Consider the following 17,486-nt stretch of genomic DNA (forward strand, 5'->3'; position numbering starts at 1 on the left):
GCCTTCAGTGTCGTCATGCCCGGAAGTAAGTAAGTCTAATTGTGTATGTGAGTGTATGCGTACCTGGCGGTTCAGGTGCTTTCTTTAAGATGACGATTCCCCATCTCTTCCCAGCTCTGTCATCATCCAAAAGCCAGGACAGCCGTAGAGCAAGCCCCGCCTCCTCTCAGACAGACAGGAGCCATGCTGAGAGCGACGTCCAATCAGCAGAAGTCACGGAGACCCCTCAAACGACCCAGGCCCAGTCCACCCACCGGCGGGTCCGCCCCCTCTCCCAGTCCCGCTCCTACCACAGCATCTTCTCCTCCGTCAGGGGGTCCACCCGCAATGGAGCCACCAGCAGAGGGAGGGCCAGAGAGAAGCCTGAGGAGAAAGTGGAGGAGGAGAAGGAGGAGGAGGAGGCGAAGACGTCCCCCACCACACCACCCCCAGAAGAAGAGCCAGTGACCGTGGAGGCTGTGGAAGAGGAAGAGGCCGACAACGACGTTGTTTACTCTGAGCCCCAGGTGACTAGCACACTGGTGGTCACGCCCACCCCCATGACCTCCACCCTTAGGGTTGTGACTTTGGCTCCGACCACAGCCACCACGACCCCCCGGAGAGCGCCACCAAGAAGACCGCTTAAGATCAGGGTTCATCAGAAACCGGGATCTCCCTCTTTATCGTCCTCCTCACCATCTACAGCCTTGTCTTCTTCGTCATCAGGGGCTTCCTCCACCCTACTGATTCCAAAACATTCCCAGGAGTTTTCAGTCATCCAAAAAGACGGTTACACAGATTCTCTAAAGCCTGAGAGCAAAGTCACATATGCTCAGCCAAGTATAAGCCAGAGGAAACCCTCCATCCCTGTTTCAACGCAAACCACGGCACAGCCCAAAACAGTAGCACCGCCTTCAGGTAGAGATCCTGCCGTGGCCAGGCGTATAAGTGGGTCTGTGCTGAACTCACGGTATGGTTTTGGCCAAAGGAATTCAGGAATTGCGGCAAGGGGGAATTTCACCCGATATCCAAATGGATATAAATACAGGCCTGCTTCCACTGCCAATGCTCAGTCGAAATTGCCAGGCAGGACTCAAAGTCAAGCATCGTCAAACACAGATAGTTCAAAGTCACAATCACCTTTGCCAACTGGATCTCAGACCCGCGAGACATCTGGCACCTTAAACTCAGCGGTCTCCCAGTCCAACTCCAGGACGGGTTCCCAGAGCGAGTCAACATCAAACACCAAGGGCTCGGACGTGTCACGCTCCAGATCACACAGCCCCTCCACCTCCGCACACAATCCATCCCTCACTCCTCTTAGCGGGTCTCGGACGCCCGCCGCCACAGAAACACAAGACTCAGGCGCCACTCGGCCCACTGCCCGCAGAGTGACCCATAACACCGCAACGTCCCACAACACACAACCCTCACACCCCCCCGAAAAGCAGGACACGACGTACGGGGAGGAGTCCGACAACACCGAGCATGAGAACACAGGCAGTAGGATGGGACAAGCTGAAGGGCAGACCTCCGGCGTTCGGTTAACGGCATTGAATGCAAATGTGCCATCCGCCGAGAACGACAGGAAGGAGAGCGAGGAAGGGCAGGATGGAAAGGAGGAGAAAAACGTTGTATCTCCTGCCAGAGTGCAGCCCTCACACGCTGAGCGATCGCCGTCTCTGGTGAGCCGCTTCCCGGGAAGGTTTGGCACCGGGACCAGAGTGTCGTCCAACAGGCAACAGGGAAGGGCGCCGTGGGGCAGGACCTCATCCTCGGTCGGGGCGGGGCGGCCCGTCCTGCAGGGCTCAGCCAGAAGGGCCTCAGGGGCCAGTGGAGCTGCAGGGGTATCCAGGATACAGGAGACGAGTGAGAATGTGGAGGCCGCCTCAGAGCACAACCCGCTGAAGAAAGGGCTGAGAGACAGTTTGCACAAACCCTCTACGACAGTTAGAAAGAATGAGTTTAGCGAGTCTAGACAACCATCTACCTCTACTGCTGCACCCTCCTCTTCAAACTCTGATTCCCATCATTCCTCAGGTGGTCACAGAGCATCCAGCGAGGCCGTCCATGGAGGAGCCTCTCATAACCATAATAATAACAATGACAATGATCATGAAAAGGACTATCTCTACGAGGGGAGTAAGGTGATCGTTGACCGAAATGAAAAAGTACCGGACCCCACAGCAGCCCCCAAAACCACCACGTCAACTCCTGTTAATCACCACCAAACCCCGGTCAACAGAGGCGGGGTGGAGGGGGACAGACGAGAGCCCTCCAGTGGAGGCAGAACCAGCTCTTCCTACCAGCGGCCCGCCGTCTCTGCTAACGGCAGGGTCCGCTCTCCCTCGTCAGCCAACCGGCAGCCTGGCGGCTACAGGCTGCCGTTCAGAGTCCAACCGGCTCAAAACACTCGAGCAAGATCACCAACCACGTCGGATTCTGCCTCTTTGTCAGAATCTAGCTCTCATTCGTCCTCATCCAAGATGCCCCGGCCGGTGTTTACCTCTGACCGCGGGGAGGGCCGTGGCTCCAGTGTCACGAGGACAGGGGGGTTATCTGGAGGGAGTCTGCCATCATCAGCAGCAGCATCCTATACACCACAATCATCATCTTCGTCAGCGTCATCCAGAGATAGTTTAAGGACAAGAGCACGTTACCCTAACTTCAGAGGGAAGGCCTCTAATGGTGAAGCACTGAGACCTAACTATGGAAATGGTAACATACCGTTTGTGAGCGTGTGATAGCCCTAGCCCTATGAAATACAGTTACTAACGGTTGCCTGTTAGTTAATTGTTAGTCAATAACAACTATTAACTAATGTTAATTCATGTTTAATAATTGTACCCTAAACGTAGGGCAAATTATATCGAAAAAATATATTGCTTAGATTCAATCAAGTCTAAATACCATTCAGAGGTGAAGTATTGTTTGCTCTAACAATGTACTATTGTTTAGACAAAAATGGCCGTCCAAAACTCAGCACGTCCCAGGAAAAAGAGTCCTCCACATCGGAGCTAGACAGCAGGGCTCGCCGCAGGTTAATTACTGGCCCTGATGGAAAGAAATGGGTAAGTAAAGCTTATTCAAAATATTATTCACCAGGTTCACGAGCCAATGAAACTGGCGCAGAGAAATCACGACATTCCTAACCAAAGGAAAAGTGCTCATCTAAAGCAAACACACCCTGGTAGAAATGTTACCCTTAAAAGCAGATGGAACTCAAGCAAATCATTGAAGCAAAGATATAAAATGCATTTTGAAATGTCTGATTCACAGAAAAAAGAAAGCGTGCGCCTCAAATCATGGTGTGTTCTTTACTTTGACGATTAACATTGGCAGTGGCACAAACCAGCCCTTTTAGAGGACATACATTGATCACATTACCCTTTAAGATTACATTGATCACATTACCCTTTAAGATTACATTGCCGTGCCGCAGATTACGGTCACAGCATTCTCGCTCAATTCTGGCATACTTTCTACAACCCTTGTCTGCATTAGTCCCTCACATCCAGATTTTTACGAGACTGAGAGCAACACTCACACGAGGAGATGTATACTACAGCATTCTAGGGTAATGTTGCAAATAAATTGTCCATTGTTTTTTGAGTTGTGTTAAAGGAGTGATATCATGCTTATCGACTTTTCCCTTTGCTTTAGACTGTTATATGACGTATGTATACATGTTTTACGCATGAGTGGGAATTTACCGACACGTGCACAAAGCGTTCGACAAGCGCAATAGAGTGGGAGTGCTCACCAATCACGGCAGACTGGGCTACTCGGGAGGCGGGCCTTAAAGCGCCATGATACAAAACAGACCGTTTTGGAAAGATGCTGAGATTTGCAGAAATGAACAGTGGGAGAATAATAAGGGGAAGGCTATTTCTAACATACAGGCATGTAACCCTGTTCTAGTAGTACCTCCAAATACAATTATTAACCCTATATTTGATATTTAACCTGTGCATTCTTCCTCAGGTTGTGGACCTAGACAAAGGTCTCCTGATGAACGAGGAGGGGAAGGCCCTGCAGGACTCCCAGGGCCGCCCCAGGAGAGTGGTCCTTGGGGACGATGGAAGCACCGTCTTTGGTGAGCACACATCCCACTGCTTTTCATTAGATTAGGACGCACACTTAACCACAGAAACCTTCACCAAGGCCTTTTCCTCCTTATGCCCATCCCCCTCATGGGCCCCCAGACCTGGAGGGCAGTCCCCTGGTGAACCAGGAGGGCCTGGCTCTGTTCGGCCAGGGGCGGGACGGCCAGCCCGTGGTCAACCCCAAGGACAAGGTTCTGACGGTGGGCGGGAAGCCTGTGCTTGGCCTGGACCGACCCCACCATCGGACCACCACCAGAGCCCCCACCACCACCACCACCACCACCACCACCACCACCCCCGCCACCACCACCACCACCACCACCACCACCACCGTCAGGGTTCCGACAACCCCAGAGTGGTTCTTAGAGGAAGGCACCACCATGCAGCCCTACCCCACCTGCCCGCCTGGTACCTTTTCTAAGACCGACGAGTACGGTTACCCGGCCCTCGATCCAGAGGGGATCCTGGACTGCTATCCGGAGGGTGAGCCATACGCCGATCAGGATGCAGGACGCTGGCACAGAGAAAGCATGGTCGATTGGTCCCACCAAATGTGCATTCAATACAGTATACCTTCGATGAGCTTCTCTTTATTCCCTTCTGATGTTAGCTAGTGGTAGCAGAGATGATAGTTTAGGAGACAGAAAAGTCTATTGTTGTGTTGTTTGTCAAATCCAGCTCCTCTCAGCAGATGTATGTGTTGTCTGTTCATTTGATCCCTTTGTGTGATCTGTTCTGTGTTTGGGAGTTTGTGTGTGAGTGTGTTTATACGTGTTTTTATGCGTGTGCGTGTGTATGTGGTTGTGTGCCTGTGTTGTCTATGTCTGTGTGTGTGTGTGTGTGTGTGTGTGTGTGCGTGTGTGTGTGTGTGTGTGTGGTTTTGTGTGTGTGTGTCCGTGTGTCTGTATGTCTGTGTGCGTATATGTGGTTGTGTGCCTGTGTGTGTGTATGTCTGTATGTCTGTGTGTATGTGTGTGTGTGTGTGTGTGTGTGTGTGTGTTTGTGTGTGTGTGTGCGTGGGTTTGTGTGAGTGTGTGTGGTTTTGTGTGTGTGTGTGTTTGTGTGTGTGTGTGTGTGTGTGTGTGTGTGTGTGGTTGTGTGTGTGTGTGTGTGTGTGTATGTGTGTGTGTGTGTTTGTGTATGTGCGTGGGTTTGTGTGAGTGTGTGTGTGGTTTTGTGTGTGTGTGTGTTTGTGTGTGTGTGTGTGTGGTTGTGTGTGTGTGTGTGTGTGTGTGTGTGTGTGTGTGTATGTGGCTGTGTGTGTGTATATATTTGTGTGTGTTTGTGTGTGTGTGTCTGTGTGTTTGTGTGTGTGAGAGAGAGAGACCCCAAGGGCATGTAGAATCAGCAGCATGGCTGCGGTCGGTGAATGATACTTCTTTTCAAACACTCCTGGAGTGACACGCACTGCTGTTTGTGTTAGATAGACATGGAAAAATGCTTCCCCAGCCACACGATGCACAAACGCCTAGACACACACACACACACAATCACACCTGGGTTGTAAATATGAAAAAGTCAATTGAATTTAACCTTATAGTTCTTTACCAATAATGATGTAATTTGCTATTTCAGTGCTGGTCTACACACAAACACACACACACACACACACACACACACACACACACACACACACACACACATCAACGCCGTGATTTGGTGTTCTTCAAAGGCAAATCTAACTATCCTAATATATTTCCCCCGTTCATTCTGCAAACATGTTTTTCATCCAACAAGCGGCACGGACAACCTTAACTAACACCTGTCACTGGAGAGACATCTCCTTGTCAATTATAAATATGACAACCAGTAGACATTTTACTCTTAACATTTGACTTAGATTTAACACTGTTATATACAATAGCTGTTATATAACAGACATATATAGTGTATTTAAAAATATATATGTTTTGTGTGTATGTGCACACATGCCTGTTAGTTTGTGTATCCTGATTGCTTGTTTTCATTCGCTCTATTATTCTTGCATTTGTTGAGTATCTTTGTGTGTGAGTGCACCATAGCGCAACCAAACACACACCTGGATCTCTGAACCTGTAGCTTGTGCTTCTGCCGTGACAGAGGAGTCGTCCGGGATGGAGTCCGACAACAAGCTTACAGACGCTTTAGCTATTGAGCAAGGTATTGGCAGTATGGCTACAAACCGTCCTAATTGCCGCAAATGTGTCTGCCAGACAATTTCTGTTGTTTTGAATTGCCTGTTGAATGTTTAGCCATGGTCACAGCCGCTCTCTCTCTCTCTCTCTCTCTCTCTCTCTCTCTCTCTCTCTCTCTCTCTCTCTCTGTTTCTCTCCCTCGCTCTCTCTCTCTCTCTCTGTCTCTCTCTCTCGCTCTCTCTCTGTTTCTCTCCCTCTCTCTCTCTCTCTCTCTCTCTCTCTCTCTCTCTCTGTCTCTCTCTCTCGCTCTCTCTGTTTCTCTCCCTCTCTCTCTCTCTCTCTCTCTCTCTCTCTCTCTGTCTCTCTCTCTCTCCCTCTCTCTCACCCTCTCTCTCTCTCTCTCTCTCTCTCTCTCTCCCCTTCTCTCTCTCTCTCTCAGTCTCTCTCGGTCTCTCTCTCTCTCTCTCTCTCTGTGGGGCTTAGGTCCCTGACTGTTTTCAATGTCTCTCGGTCTCCCTGTAAACCTGGAGCCTTCCTGCTCCTCCAGCTGCATGACTAACCCTGGGAGAATGCCCTGGCCTGCGCGGCCCCCCGATGTCTCGCTCTGGGTCCTGGTGATGTTGTTTTGTTATGGATGGACACACATTGGCTGGATATGAAGAGTGACTGAATGGGAAGCTGCCTCAGCGTGGCTAAAGCTGTGTTAAAGTATCTCAACATGTTGCATGTTAAGCAGTCTCTGATTTGCAGTTGTTTGTTTACAGTTTTAACTCAGAAAATACATATTCACATGGGACATTGTAATATTCTTCTGCTGTTGCACATAAGTAGGCGCAAGTGTGTGTGTGCACGTGTGTGCATGCGTCTGTGAGTGCATGCTTGCGTCTGAGTGCGTGTGTGTGTGTGCATGTGCATGTGTGGATAATGATGTCAAGTCGCGGCCCCCACCTGCAGGTAGGTCTGACGTGTTGGAGGGGAAGGGACTCATTGAGTCTCACTCAAAAAGTCCCTCTGCGGCTGTCGGACTGCAGCTTTGGCTCTACTGAACTAGGTTGCGCAATTGTTTGACTTCATCAACCCCCCCCCCCCCCCCCCCCCCTCCCCCCAGCATGCTCCTGCTCCTGCCCATTTCCCATTCCAAATGGAAAATGTGGAAAGCAAAACATTACACAAGAGTAGACCATCAAACTAAAAAAGGGGGCCACTTCCAAGGATATCACACAGTTGTTCCACGATGCATTAAGAAAATATGACAAGCGTTTAATATCCGCCACAGTGGCGGCAGTCACAGAGGGTTCTGAGCGATGGCGTGCTGTTGTGTTATTGGGGTCGTCCCGGGTCTGGGAACGCTCACAGAGACCTGTTGTTTCTAGATGAGTTCCTGATCCCGACTACACTGCGGCCCCGCCCCACCACCACAGACAGCACCACCACCACCACCACCACCCCGCAAGAACACCCAGCCCTGCCAGGGCACGTCAACAGGAAGCCCTCCTCTGCGCTTGATCTCACAGGGAAGAAACGATTCACAGGTACGCCCATGACCAAGGTGGTCCACAAGGCATGCGTGAGTGCTGACGTACAATATAGGTGTGGGTTGCTTGATGTACTTTGACCTTAACAATAATAAGGTTGTCCTTCTGTGGAAAGAAAGGTTTCTTGAAAGTTTTCCCCAAAACTAAAGAGGATGAAGAGGGGCGTGAGAAAGATTGAGAAATGAGATATTGAGATCTGGAAATATGTTAAAATGACATTCTAACTCCTTGTCTTTGAAGTCAGATTGCCCATATATGGTTTTAGCAACTAAAAGAAGCAATTATCCTGGGAGTGTGTTTCGTGTTCATGGTTATGGATGAGTACAGTGTGCGTGCCTTTGTGTGTCAGTGAGTTTACACGTGTGTGTGTTGACAAGTCTCTCTTGGCTGTATAACGAGGGAGGATAACACATTCAGGACCCTCTCAGCTTGGCTCCCAGAACCACCAGGTTATAAATATGTTCCCTCTGCCTGCCTGGCGGGCACCGCTGATTTTCTCCAACCAGACTTGGCAGCCTCTGATCGCTGAGGTCAGAGCATGTCCTCCGTTTCGGTGCTTTGCTTCGGGACAACAATCAAAAAGATTACAAACACCCCTGCAGTAACATAGTGGCTGGATAACAACGCCAGGCCAGATGGTGCAGCAGTGTAACCGTGTGAATCAAAGCAATCCAGGAGGCTGGTGTGTTTGGACCCCCACATGAAGGGGGTCTGGATAAGCCGAGGTGTGAACCACAAGGGGTTACACACATTACACAGATGATTAGACATCTCCCATCGCGGTTCTGTATGGGTTGTAGAGCCACTGTTGACATGCTGCTGACATAGGTTAGTCCCCCGTAGCTGGTGTTCCACAGCGGGTGTGGACAGTGTGCTGGCCCGTCACGTGCAGGCTGTTAGGAGCAGGGTGTCGACCCTGGACAGCGGCTGTTAGACAGAAGGCTGATAGGACTCATTACGTGGGCCGGCGCTCGAAATGAATAATCCAACCGTAGCGAAGCCACATTCTTCGTCACACCTCCGGGTGAAATCAATACATGCACACATGCACAGTCACACGCGCACAGACACTCCAACAAAACACATTCTTCACACCTGAAGAAGAAATTGATACGCACGCACACATCAGAGGTTGGACTGAATCCTTCAACTTATTACATGAAGGCCTTATTATGGCTTCATTATCCCTCAAAACATAGGGCTTATTTTTCTTAAATAGCTTCAGTCCTTCCCACTGCCTGGGTACGAGAGAGGCCAGGTTGACTGAGGACATAGCCAAGACCTGGCCAGACACACTGGCCTCCCATTGTCTGTTTTACTGACTATATGGGCTGGCTTTGGACGGCAGTGCACGCTCTCACCTCCACTGGCTGCATCAACAACGCTTTCCCTAGACGGAGGGTAAAAAGGTTCTTATCTGTTCCATCACAATAAAGGAATGACTGGCTATGTTGGCGGGAGTGAATGACGATCGTGATGTAGATTTGTAGATAGGATCGGGTGCTTATTGGGATGTCATTAAGTTATGGGAACATGGACCATCCGTCTAGATGAAGTCTCTCCCTCTGTATTCTCTGGCTTTTAATGAGGCACATTAATAACCGTGACATGAGCGAGGATGTTTCCAGACAGCCTGTAGTAACAGCAAAACAATTACAAAAGCACAGCTCATGGCAGCCATCTGTCTCGGTACAAACCCCATCGTCCTCCAAACAGAACAGAAGCGAAGGGTCGACTCGATATGAAACCAATTACAACTCTCCCCCTTCCTCCCCCATCCTCCCCCGTCGTCCCCAATCCTCAGCTGACATGAACAAAAAATAAGGACTACAGTAAAACTGAGTTTCAGCAGAATGGAGAATATCCACGTTGGCAGGCCACGGAGTCTTCCTCTCTCCTGTTTATGAGCTCTCCTAATATCTCATCCTGAGCTCTTCGTTGCATGCGAATGGAAGGGTGGACATGCTCTGCATTATCCCCTGGCCCCATGCCCCCGTTTGACCTTCTTCTACCTTCTCCTCCTAGCCCGCACTAGGCCCTATTTAAACCACACAGAGGGGCTACTAAGGATTAGCCTCTGGCACTTGATTCAATGAACATCCTTGCTGTACCGACAGAGATATATTGTTGTTACTCCTTCTTCTGACAAATGTACTTATTGTAAGTCACTTTGGATAAAAGCGTCTTCTTATGTAATTGTAAGAAGACGCTTTGTGGAATTAGTATTGTGTGAATTCAATGTTCACACATTGAGTTTTCATAAGCAAGGCACTGTCAAACAAATATTTTAACTTCAGTTTCTGTGTTTTTCAAAATGTTTTTAAGTGAATTTGATCTAAAAATACCCTCAATATACCCATAGATATAAAGTAAATAAAATTATATATATACACAACAAAGTAAAAAACCTCTATTTCCCCCACTGCCTGTCTCAGCCCCCTACATGAATTACATCCAGAAGGACCCCGGGGCCCCCTGCTCCCTGACCGAGGCCCTGGAGTACCTGCAGGTGGACATCCTGGGCCAGTTGATGGACAAGGACACAGCCAATCACAGACAGCCTCCCAAGAACAAGCCGCACAACATCACGGTGGTCGCCATGGAGGGCTGCCACTCGTTCGTCATCCTGGACTGGGCCCGCCCCCTGAAGGACGACATGGTGTCAGGTACATGTGGAGCGGGAAACCCTTTAGCGCACATCTAGAATAATAAAGTGTTAACCGGGGTAAAACCTGTGAACCTGTGAATATCTCTGCCCTGGCTCCATGGATCATCAGTGATGCGTCGCCAAGCGACCCCATATGGGTCATCACATGGGATGAATCTGCACCAGTATTTAGGTTTTCCTCCGTCCATGGTAATTCAATTATGGAGTTAAAAAACTGAACTGCATTAAACCCTTGGAATGGGGTCCCCATGGTGTTATCAAAGTTGAATAAAAACTTCCTGCGACGGAGAGGCCAGAAGGCCGGAGACTCCATGCTGCTGTGGTGCCCAGGTGGCCATTGAGAGAGCAGATCCTCAGTCAGCCAGGCGAACGCCGTGTATTCATTGGCTGATAGTAAAAGCAGGAAGATACACACACACACACACACACACACACACACACACACACACACACACACACACACACACACACACACACACACACACACATCACCTAGAGTAGTAGGTTTTGAAGAGTGACACATTGTGTGGTGCCTTGTGAGGGCTGACACGTCCTCCTTACCTCCTTGTCTCTTTGTTTCAGAGGATAGAAGAGATTATGGCCCTTCTATCCTACGACAAAAACGTTGTTTGGTTGATATGGTAATTATCAATTTAAGACAAATTCACAACCATGAATCCTCCAAAATGGGTGATTTGGTGAGGCATGGCATCAAATGTGGATCATTATTAATTTAACTAGTGGTTGATGCTGATGCAGAAGGTATACAAAAAAAAAATGTTAACCATCCGTTTACCTCCAATGTGAAAAGTTTCTATTGAGATAATTGTCAGAAGAAAATCACAAATCACAAAGTTAGCATCTTGCTTGAATTGGTAACATGCATGATATCTTTGCCAGGTTGCTAGTTTCGTCTGGCCATCTAGGCTATCCCCTTCTCTCACTCTTCCTCCTCTTCTGTCATATCGGGTTTTCCACATGTTTACAAAGTTGTCTCTTTCACATGACTACCTCGCGGATGCCGACAAATGTCTGAAACATTAAGAGAGCAGTCTAGCAGAAGAGGCTGGTTGATGTCATGTAGATGTGGGCTGATGAGGTGAAGTTGGAAGGTTGCCTTCAATGCTCAAACAGTTGAACGTTTAAATAAAAAAAAAATGACATTACTTTCTGAACTTGGAATTACAATGACACATGCGCACACACGCCCAGCATGCATGTGTGGAAGTGGAACATAGGTAGAAAGAATGCAAAATGGAGAGACAGAGGGAAAGTGTCTTTCTTCCATTTCCTTCCCAAAGCTATGTTGGCACCGCACCAGTGAGAGCAGAAGGGTTTGAACCAGAATCTACAGGACAGTCTAGAGATGAGATCTGATTGATGAAATAGTAAAAGTGTCCAGGGACTCTGGTAGCTTAGAAGAGGCAGTTCCGACAGGTTTTGCATTGAATACCACAACCATTCCTCCACCTCCTAAAGCAAGGTCTTAAAATGGAGAGTGTTTTTCTGCCTTGGCTCATAGAAGAGAAAAATGGGTTTGTTTTGCAAAATCTAGTGCAGAGAACAGATGTAAAACCTTGAATGAATGCAATCATAAAAGGAAGGAAGGGGACAGAAGTGGCTTACAGGGTTACGAATCACTTCTACGGACAGCAGCCTTTAAAAATAGTAATAATTAAATATATCACAATTATATTGCCTCTGGTATATGGACATAGATCAACTGTTAAGCTCCATTTAAACTCTGAGAGTAGAGAACATTGCCTGCCGTCCCTCTCTACTCACCCAGACCCTTCCCTCTGGTCAACCTCACTGCAGGGTACATGGTCCACAGCGCTTCTTATGACGACGTCCTCAACAACCGATGGGCCGCTCTGGACGCACAAGGGACACACTTGGCAGTAGAGAACCTCAAACCAAACTCCAGGTAACGCACGTGTGTGTGTGTGTGTGTGTGTGTGCCTGTGTGTGTGCATGAATCTGTATTCTATGCCGTCTACACATTTCCACTTGCGATATCAGAGCAGGCCAGGAGTGATATAGTCATGCTTGTCGACACGAACGGAAAAGCCCACACCGACGTGAAGTAAATCACACTTGGCAGAGCAAGACCAGGTCCAGGTTCGGCTCTTAAAGCAGCCTTGAAATATGATTTCCTAGGAAAGCCTCATCGCTCCTGGAAACATAAACACCTCGAACATCGTCTGACACACGGCGAAAAAAATGCAACCGACAAAATAAAAGGTTCCTTCGTTTCGTTAATAGGGCCATGTTTTCAGAACCCGTTTATCAAGAGTTATGGGTCATGGCTTTCAAAGTATGAGCGTGGGAAGCCTCCCCGTCATGGGGCCCCGCGAGAGCCAGAGGAGATACCGACTGCTTACTGCGTTAAGCACTCTGTATCAACAAACCTTTGTTTTGCCCTGGTGGGTTTGAAACACACATGGTTTGTTAAGTAAAATGACCGGGGGCCTTGGTGAAAATGTATATTCATGAGGAGAAGAAGATGTGGTGGGCCAAGGCGGTGGCGCTGATCGGCCCATCTGTTCACAGAATGGAGGGGAGAATCTGTGCTATTCACTTTACAGCAAAGCACACTGAAGTAAATTCAGCATCCTATCACCCAGAGACGGGTACCGCTGGCCGCTCAGAGATAAGACGGACACAAACAGAGAGCAGGTACAAGCGTCTGAAATGGGTTTTCCCAGGAGGGTGGCTGGCATCTCCCTTAGGGATAGGGTGAGAGCTCTGCCATCTGTGAGGAACTTGGAGTAGAGCCGCTGCTCCTCTGCTTAGAAAGGAGTCAGTTGAGGTGGTTCATCTGGTAAGGATGCCCACTGGGCGCCTCCCTAGGGAGGTGTTCCAGGCACGTCCAGTGGGGAGGAGGCCTCGGGGAAGACCCTGGACTAGGTGGAGAGATTAGTCTCAACACTGGCCTAGGAATGCCTCGGGATGCCCCCCGTCGGAGCTGGTCAATGTGGCCGGGGAAAGAGAAGTCTGGGGCCCCTGCTTTTGCTGCTGTCCCGTGACCCGATAAGCGATTGAAGTTGACATGACATGGCAAACAGAGTGCTCCTCCACGATGTTCATCTCTCTATGAGAGGTTGGGCTGAGCGCCAGTTGGCTGAGCTCACGGAGCTGTCAGCTTCATGCTATAACAATGATCCAATATAACAATACAACATAACAACTGTTAGGATGACATAACAATGCATCTCGGCTGGAGGGACTTCATGGGGCAGAACGTAGCTGGAGGCTGCTGGTGTTTATGGGGGTTTGTGGTGGTGCTGGGGCTTTGTGAGACAGTTCACTGGGGGCAGAGGCCTGGACCAAGGGTTCCCTTCTGGAGCGGTACATGGTGAACCCCTCGCTGGTTGAAGTGCTCTGATACATAGCTCATCTTATGGAGGGAACTTTGAGCAAGGAGCAAAAGACGGTGATGACGGTCTGTCTGTCTGTCTGTCTGTGTGTGTGTGATTGTGTGTGTGTGTGTGTGTGTGTGTGTGTGTGTGTGTGTCTGTATGTGAGTGTGTATGTGTGTGTGTGTGTGTGTGTGTGTGTGTGTGTGTGTGCCTGTGTGTGTCCATGAATCTGTATTCTATGCCGTCTACACATTTCCACTTGCGATATCAGAGCAGGCCAGGAGTGATATAGTCATGCTTGTCGACACGAACGGAAAAGCCCACACCGACGTGAAGTAAATCACACTTGGCAGAGCAAGACCAGGTCCAGGTTCGGCTCTTAAAGCAGCCTTGAAATGTGATTTCCTAGGAAAGCCTCATCGCTCCTGGAAACATAAACACCTCGAACATCGTCTGACACACGGCGAAAAAAATGCAACCGACAAAATAAAAGGTTCCTTCGTTTGGTTAATAGGGCCATGTTTTCAGAACCCGTTTATCAAGAGTTATGGGTCATAGCTTTCAAAGTATGAGCGTGGGAAGCCATCCCGTCATGGGGCCCCGCGAGAGCCAGAGGAGATACCGACTGCTTACTGCGTTAAGCACTCTGTATCAACAAAACTTTGTTTTGCCCTGGTGGGTTTGAAACACACATGGTTTGTTAAGTAAAATGACCGGGGGCCTTGGTGAAAATGTATATTCATGAGGAGAAGAAGATGTGGTGGGCCAAGGCGGTGGCGCTGATCGGCCCATCTGTTCACAGAATGGAGGGGAGAATCTGTGCTATTCACTTTACAGCAAAGCACACTGAAGTAAATTCAGCATCCTATCACCCAGAGGCGGGTACCGCTGGCCGCTCAGAGATAAGACGGACACAAACAGAGAGCAGGTACAAGCGTCTGAAATGGGTTTTCCCAGGAGGGTGGCTGGCATCTCCCTTAGGGATAGGGTGAGAGCTCTGCCATCTGTGAGGAACTTGGAGTAGAGCCGCTGCTCCTCTGCTTAGAAAGGAGTCAGTTGAGGTGGTTCATCTGGTAAGGATGCCCACTGGGCGCCTCCCTAGGGAGGTGTTCCAGGCACGTCCAGTGGGGAGGAGGCCTCGGGGAAGACCCTGGACTAGGTGGAGAGATTAGTCTCAACACTGGCCTAGGAATGCCTCGGGATGCCCCCCGTCGGAGCTGGTCAATGTGGCCGGGGAAAGAGAAGTCTGGGGCCCCTGCTTTTGCTGCTGCCCCGTGATCTGATAAGCGGTTGAAGTTGGCTGAGCTCACGGAGCTGTCAGCTTCATGCTATAACAATGATCCAATATAACAATACAACATAACAACTGTTAGGATGACATAACAATGCATCTCGGCTGGAGGGACTTCATGGGGCAGAACGTAGCTGGAGGCTGCTGGTGTTTATGGGGGTTTGTGGTGGTGCTGGGGCTTTGTGAGACGGTTCACTGGGGGCAGAGGCCTGGACCAAGGGTTCCCTTCTGGAGCGGTACATGGTGAACCCCTCGCTGGTTGAAGTGCTCTGATACATAGCTCATCTTATGGAGGGAACTTTGAGCAAGGAGCAAAAGACGGTGGTGACGGTCTGTCTGTCTGTCTGTCTGTCTGTCTTTCTGTGTGTGTGTGTGTGTGTGTGTGTGTGTGTGTGTGTGTGTGAGGGTAAATTGTGTGTGTGTGTGCATGTGTGTGTGTGTGTGTGTGTGTGTGTGAGGGTAAATTGTGTGTGTGTGTGCATGTGTGTGTGTGTGTGTGTGTGTGTATGTGTGTGTGTCTGTGTGTATGTGTGTGTGTGTGTGTGTGTGTGTGTGTGTCTGTCTGGGTGAGGGTAAATTGTGTGTGTGTGTATGTGTGTGTGTGTGTGTGTGTGTGTGTGTGCGTGTGTGTGTGTGTGTTTGTGTGTGAGAGAGGGTAAAAGTGTGTATAAACGGGAAATGTATATTTTCAGAATTATAACATTTCAACAGGCCAGCAGCCAGAGGTTGTAAAGTACCTGTAGGATGTCAAATTTTTCTTTGAAATATTCTTTCTATATTCTAGATCTTGGTTTGCAGTGTGTGCGTGTGTGCGTGTGTGCATGGATCACAAACAGCGGTTTATAGGACAGGTCAGGACATTTTCCTTTAGAGGGTTAAGGCATCTGGTAGTGAGAGCTGCAGATTCAAACACACACACACGCACACAAAGATCTGTTTCCTTTGAAAGCTTAAACCGTCCAACTCACGAGATCAACTCACACAGGCTCTTTGCTTGACTATTTCCTTTCGGGTGAAAGCAAATAACTTCAGAATAAAAAAAAGGTATGTGCATGGATGAGTATTTGGAAATATGCAACCTTGCCCCTCAGCTTCTGTTAGTTTTAAAGTAATCACAGCGTCGGGTTTAAGTTACTTGATTGGGATAAGCATGGTGGATATATATATAGCTCTTCATTCCAACTTCTTTATACCAATTGGCTCCTCCATCGTTCTTCATTTCTTTATCCACTCCATTCATCATGTTGTTTTCTCCCAACCTCTCCTTTCTGTAATTCTTTCTAGTTTCTTGTCACTCTCGAGTGTTATATATTCATAGGTTGGACCCGTCACTGTGGCTATTGGACACGGGCCTGCTGTCATTGTGTGGCTAAATAGTTTTTTCATTGAAATGAATAGACCATGAACTTACTGTATGGGACCATGGAGCCTTGAGAAACACACTGAAGCACACACAGACACACTGGAAAAATGCCTCCAACGCCATTAGGAAGTAAATCATGGTGTTATTAATCTGATGGGATTTTATCATTCCTTCGCCTGATTTCAAAGCTCTCAGACACTAACAGAGCTGAGCTGCAGACAGCTGTCCTGGCATCCCATAGTTAAGCCTCTCTCACGCTGACACTTATTCCCTGCTGTGCACGCCTTCCCGCCCTCTCTCTCCCTCCTCCAATCCTATCGTCCCCATCACCCCAACGTTAATCCCTCCAGCTTTGACTTCTCCTTCTAGTCCTTCCTTGCCTCTTGTTTGTTACTAATCTCCTATTGGCTAATTCCTGCTTGCTGTGGCCACATTCAACATGTGCCTCAGAGATATTTTTTTGCAAACGCAGCTCGCTTTGGATTCATGAGAATGAAAGGGGCCCCTCTTAAATCAGGCCCTAGGAGTTGAGCGCGCCAAGTCAGCTGCTCTGGTCATCAATATTTTTCATCTCATAGCCTTCGGCCAAAACAAAAACCTGGCTGAGAGTCACATTAACAGCCTAGTCCCAACTCATTAAATCCCTAATGACATCTGTTTGTGTGTGTGTTGTTTCTTCTACTTCCAATTCAGGTACTACTTCAAAGTTCAGGCCAAGAACGTGTTTGGTTTGGGGCCTGTGAGCGAAACGCTCACGTACGTGACTGAATCAGGTGTGTGTGCCGTGCGTTTCACGCACTCTGTCGCAGACGACAGATTGATTTAGACAGATTGATGTGCTTTGCGAACCATTGTAAAAAAGTAACTCAAACTAAATGTACCATAGCTTCTGGCAGTAATTACTTTGACTGCGCCAAATAACATGAGTGTCAGCCACATACTCATCGTACACAACACATAAAAGGTGCTGATGACTTTATGGGTTGATGTGTAGGCATTCCCTTGAAAGTCTGAGGCTCTGCAGCCACAGGGCAGTGGGCTCACAGCTGTGTAGCGCATTAGACAGGA

At 48.8% G+C, this 17,486-nt stretch overlaps 1 protein-coding gene across 2 annotated transcripts in view; it reads left to right on the plus strand.

Annotated features, from left to right (window-relative positions):
• The window catches only part of fndc1 (fibronectin type III domain containing 1), a 40,617-nt gene that overhangs the window by 20,354 nt on the left and 2,777 nt on the right, over positions 1 to 17,486 (plus strand). The window contains exons 9-18 of one of the 2 annotated variants that reach the window (XM_079754096.1): positions 1 to 25; positions 115 to 2,697; positions 2,938 to 3,050; positions 3,964 to 4,075; positions 4,185 to 4,568; positions 6,165 to 6,224; positions 7,573 to 7,731; positions 10,170 to 10,400; positions 12,221 to 12,329; positions 17,112 to 17,191. The exon at positions 1 to 25 is cut by the window's left edge and continues 164 nt beyond it. In XM_079754096.1, the coding sequence (XP_079610222.1) occupies positions 1 to 25; positions 115 to 2,697; positions 2,938 to 3,050; positions 3,964 to 4,075; positions 4,185 to 4,568; positions 6,165 to 6,224; positions 7,573 to 7,731; positions 10,170 to 10,400; positions 12,221 to 12,329; positions 17,112 to 17,191 (3,856 nt within the window). The remainder of the gene's footprint in view (positions 26 to 114; positions 2,698 to 2,937; positions 3,051 to 3,963; positions 4,076 to 4,184; positions 4,569 to 6,164; positions 6,225 to 7,572; positions 7,732 to 10,169; positions 10,401 to 12,220; positions 12,330 to 17,111; positions 17,192 to 17,486) is intronic. The other variant, XM_079754097.1, reaches the window with a different exon arrangement.

The sequence above is a fragment of the Pollachius pollachius genome, assembly GCF_949987615.1.
Source record: "Pollachius pollachius genome assembly, chromosome: 16".
Taxonomy (NCBI): Eukaryota; Metazoa; Chordata; class Actinopteri; order Gadiformes; family Gadidae; genus Pollachius; species Pollachius pollachius.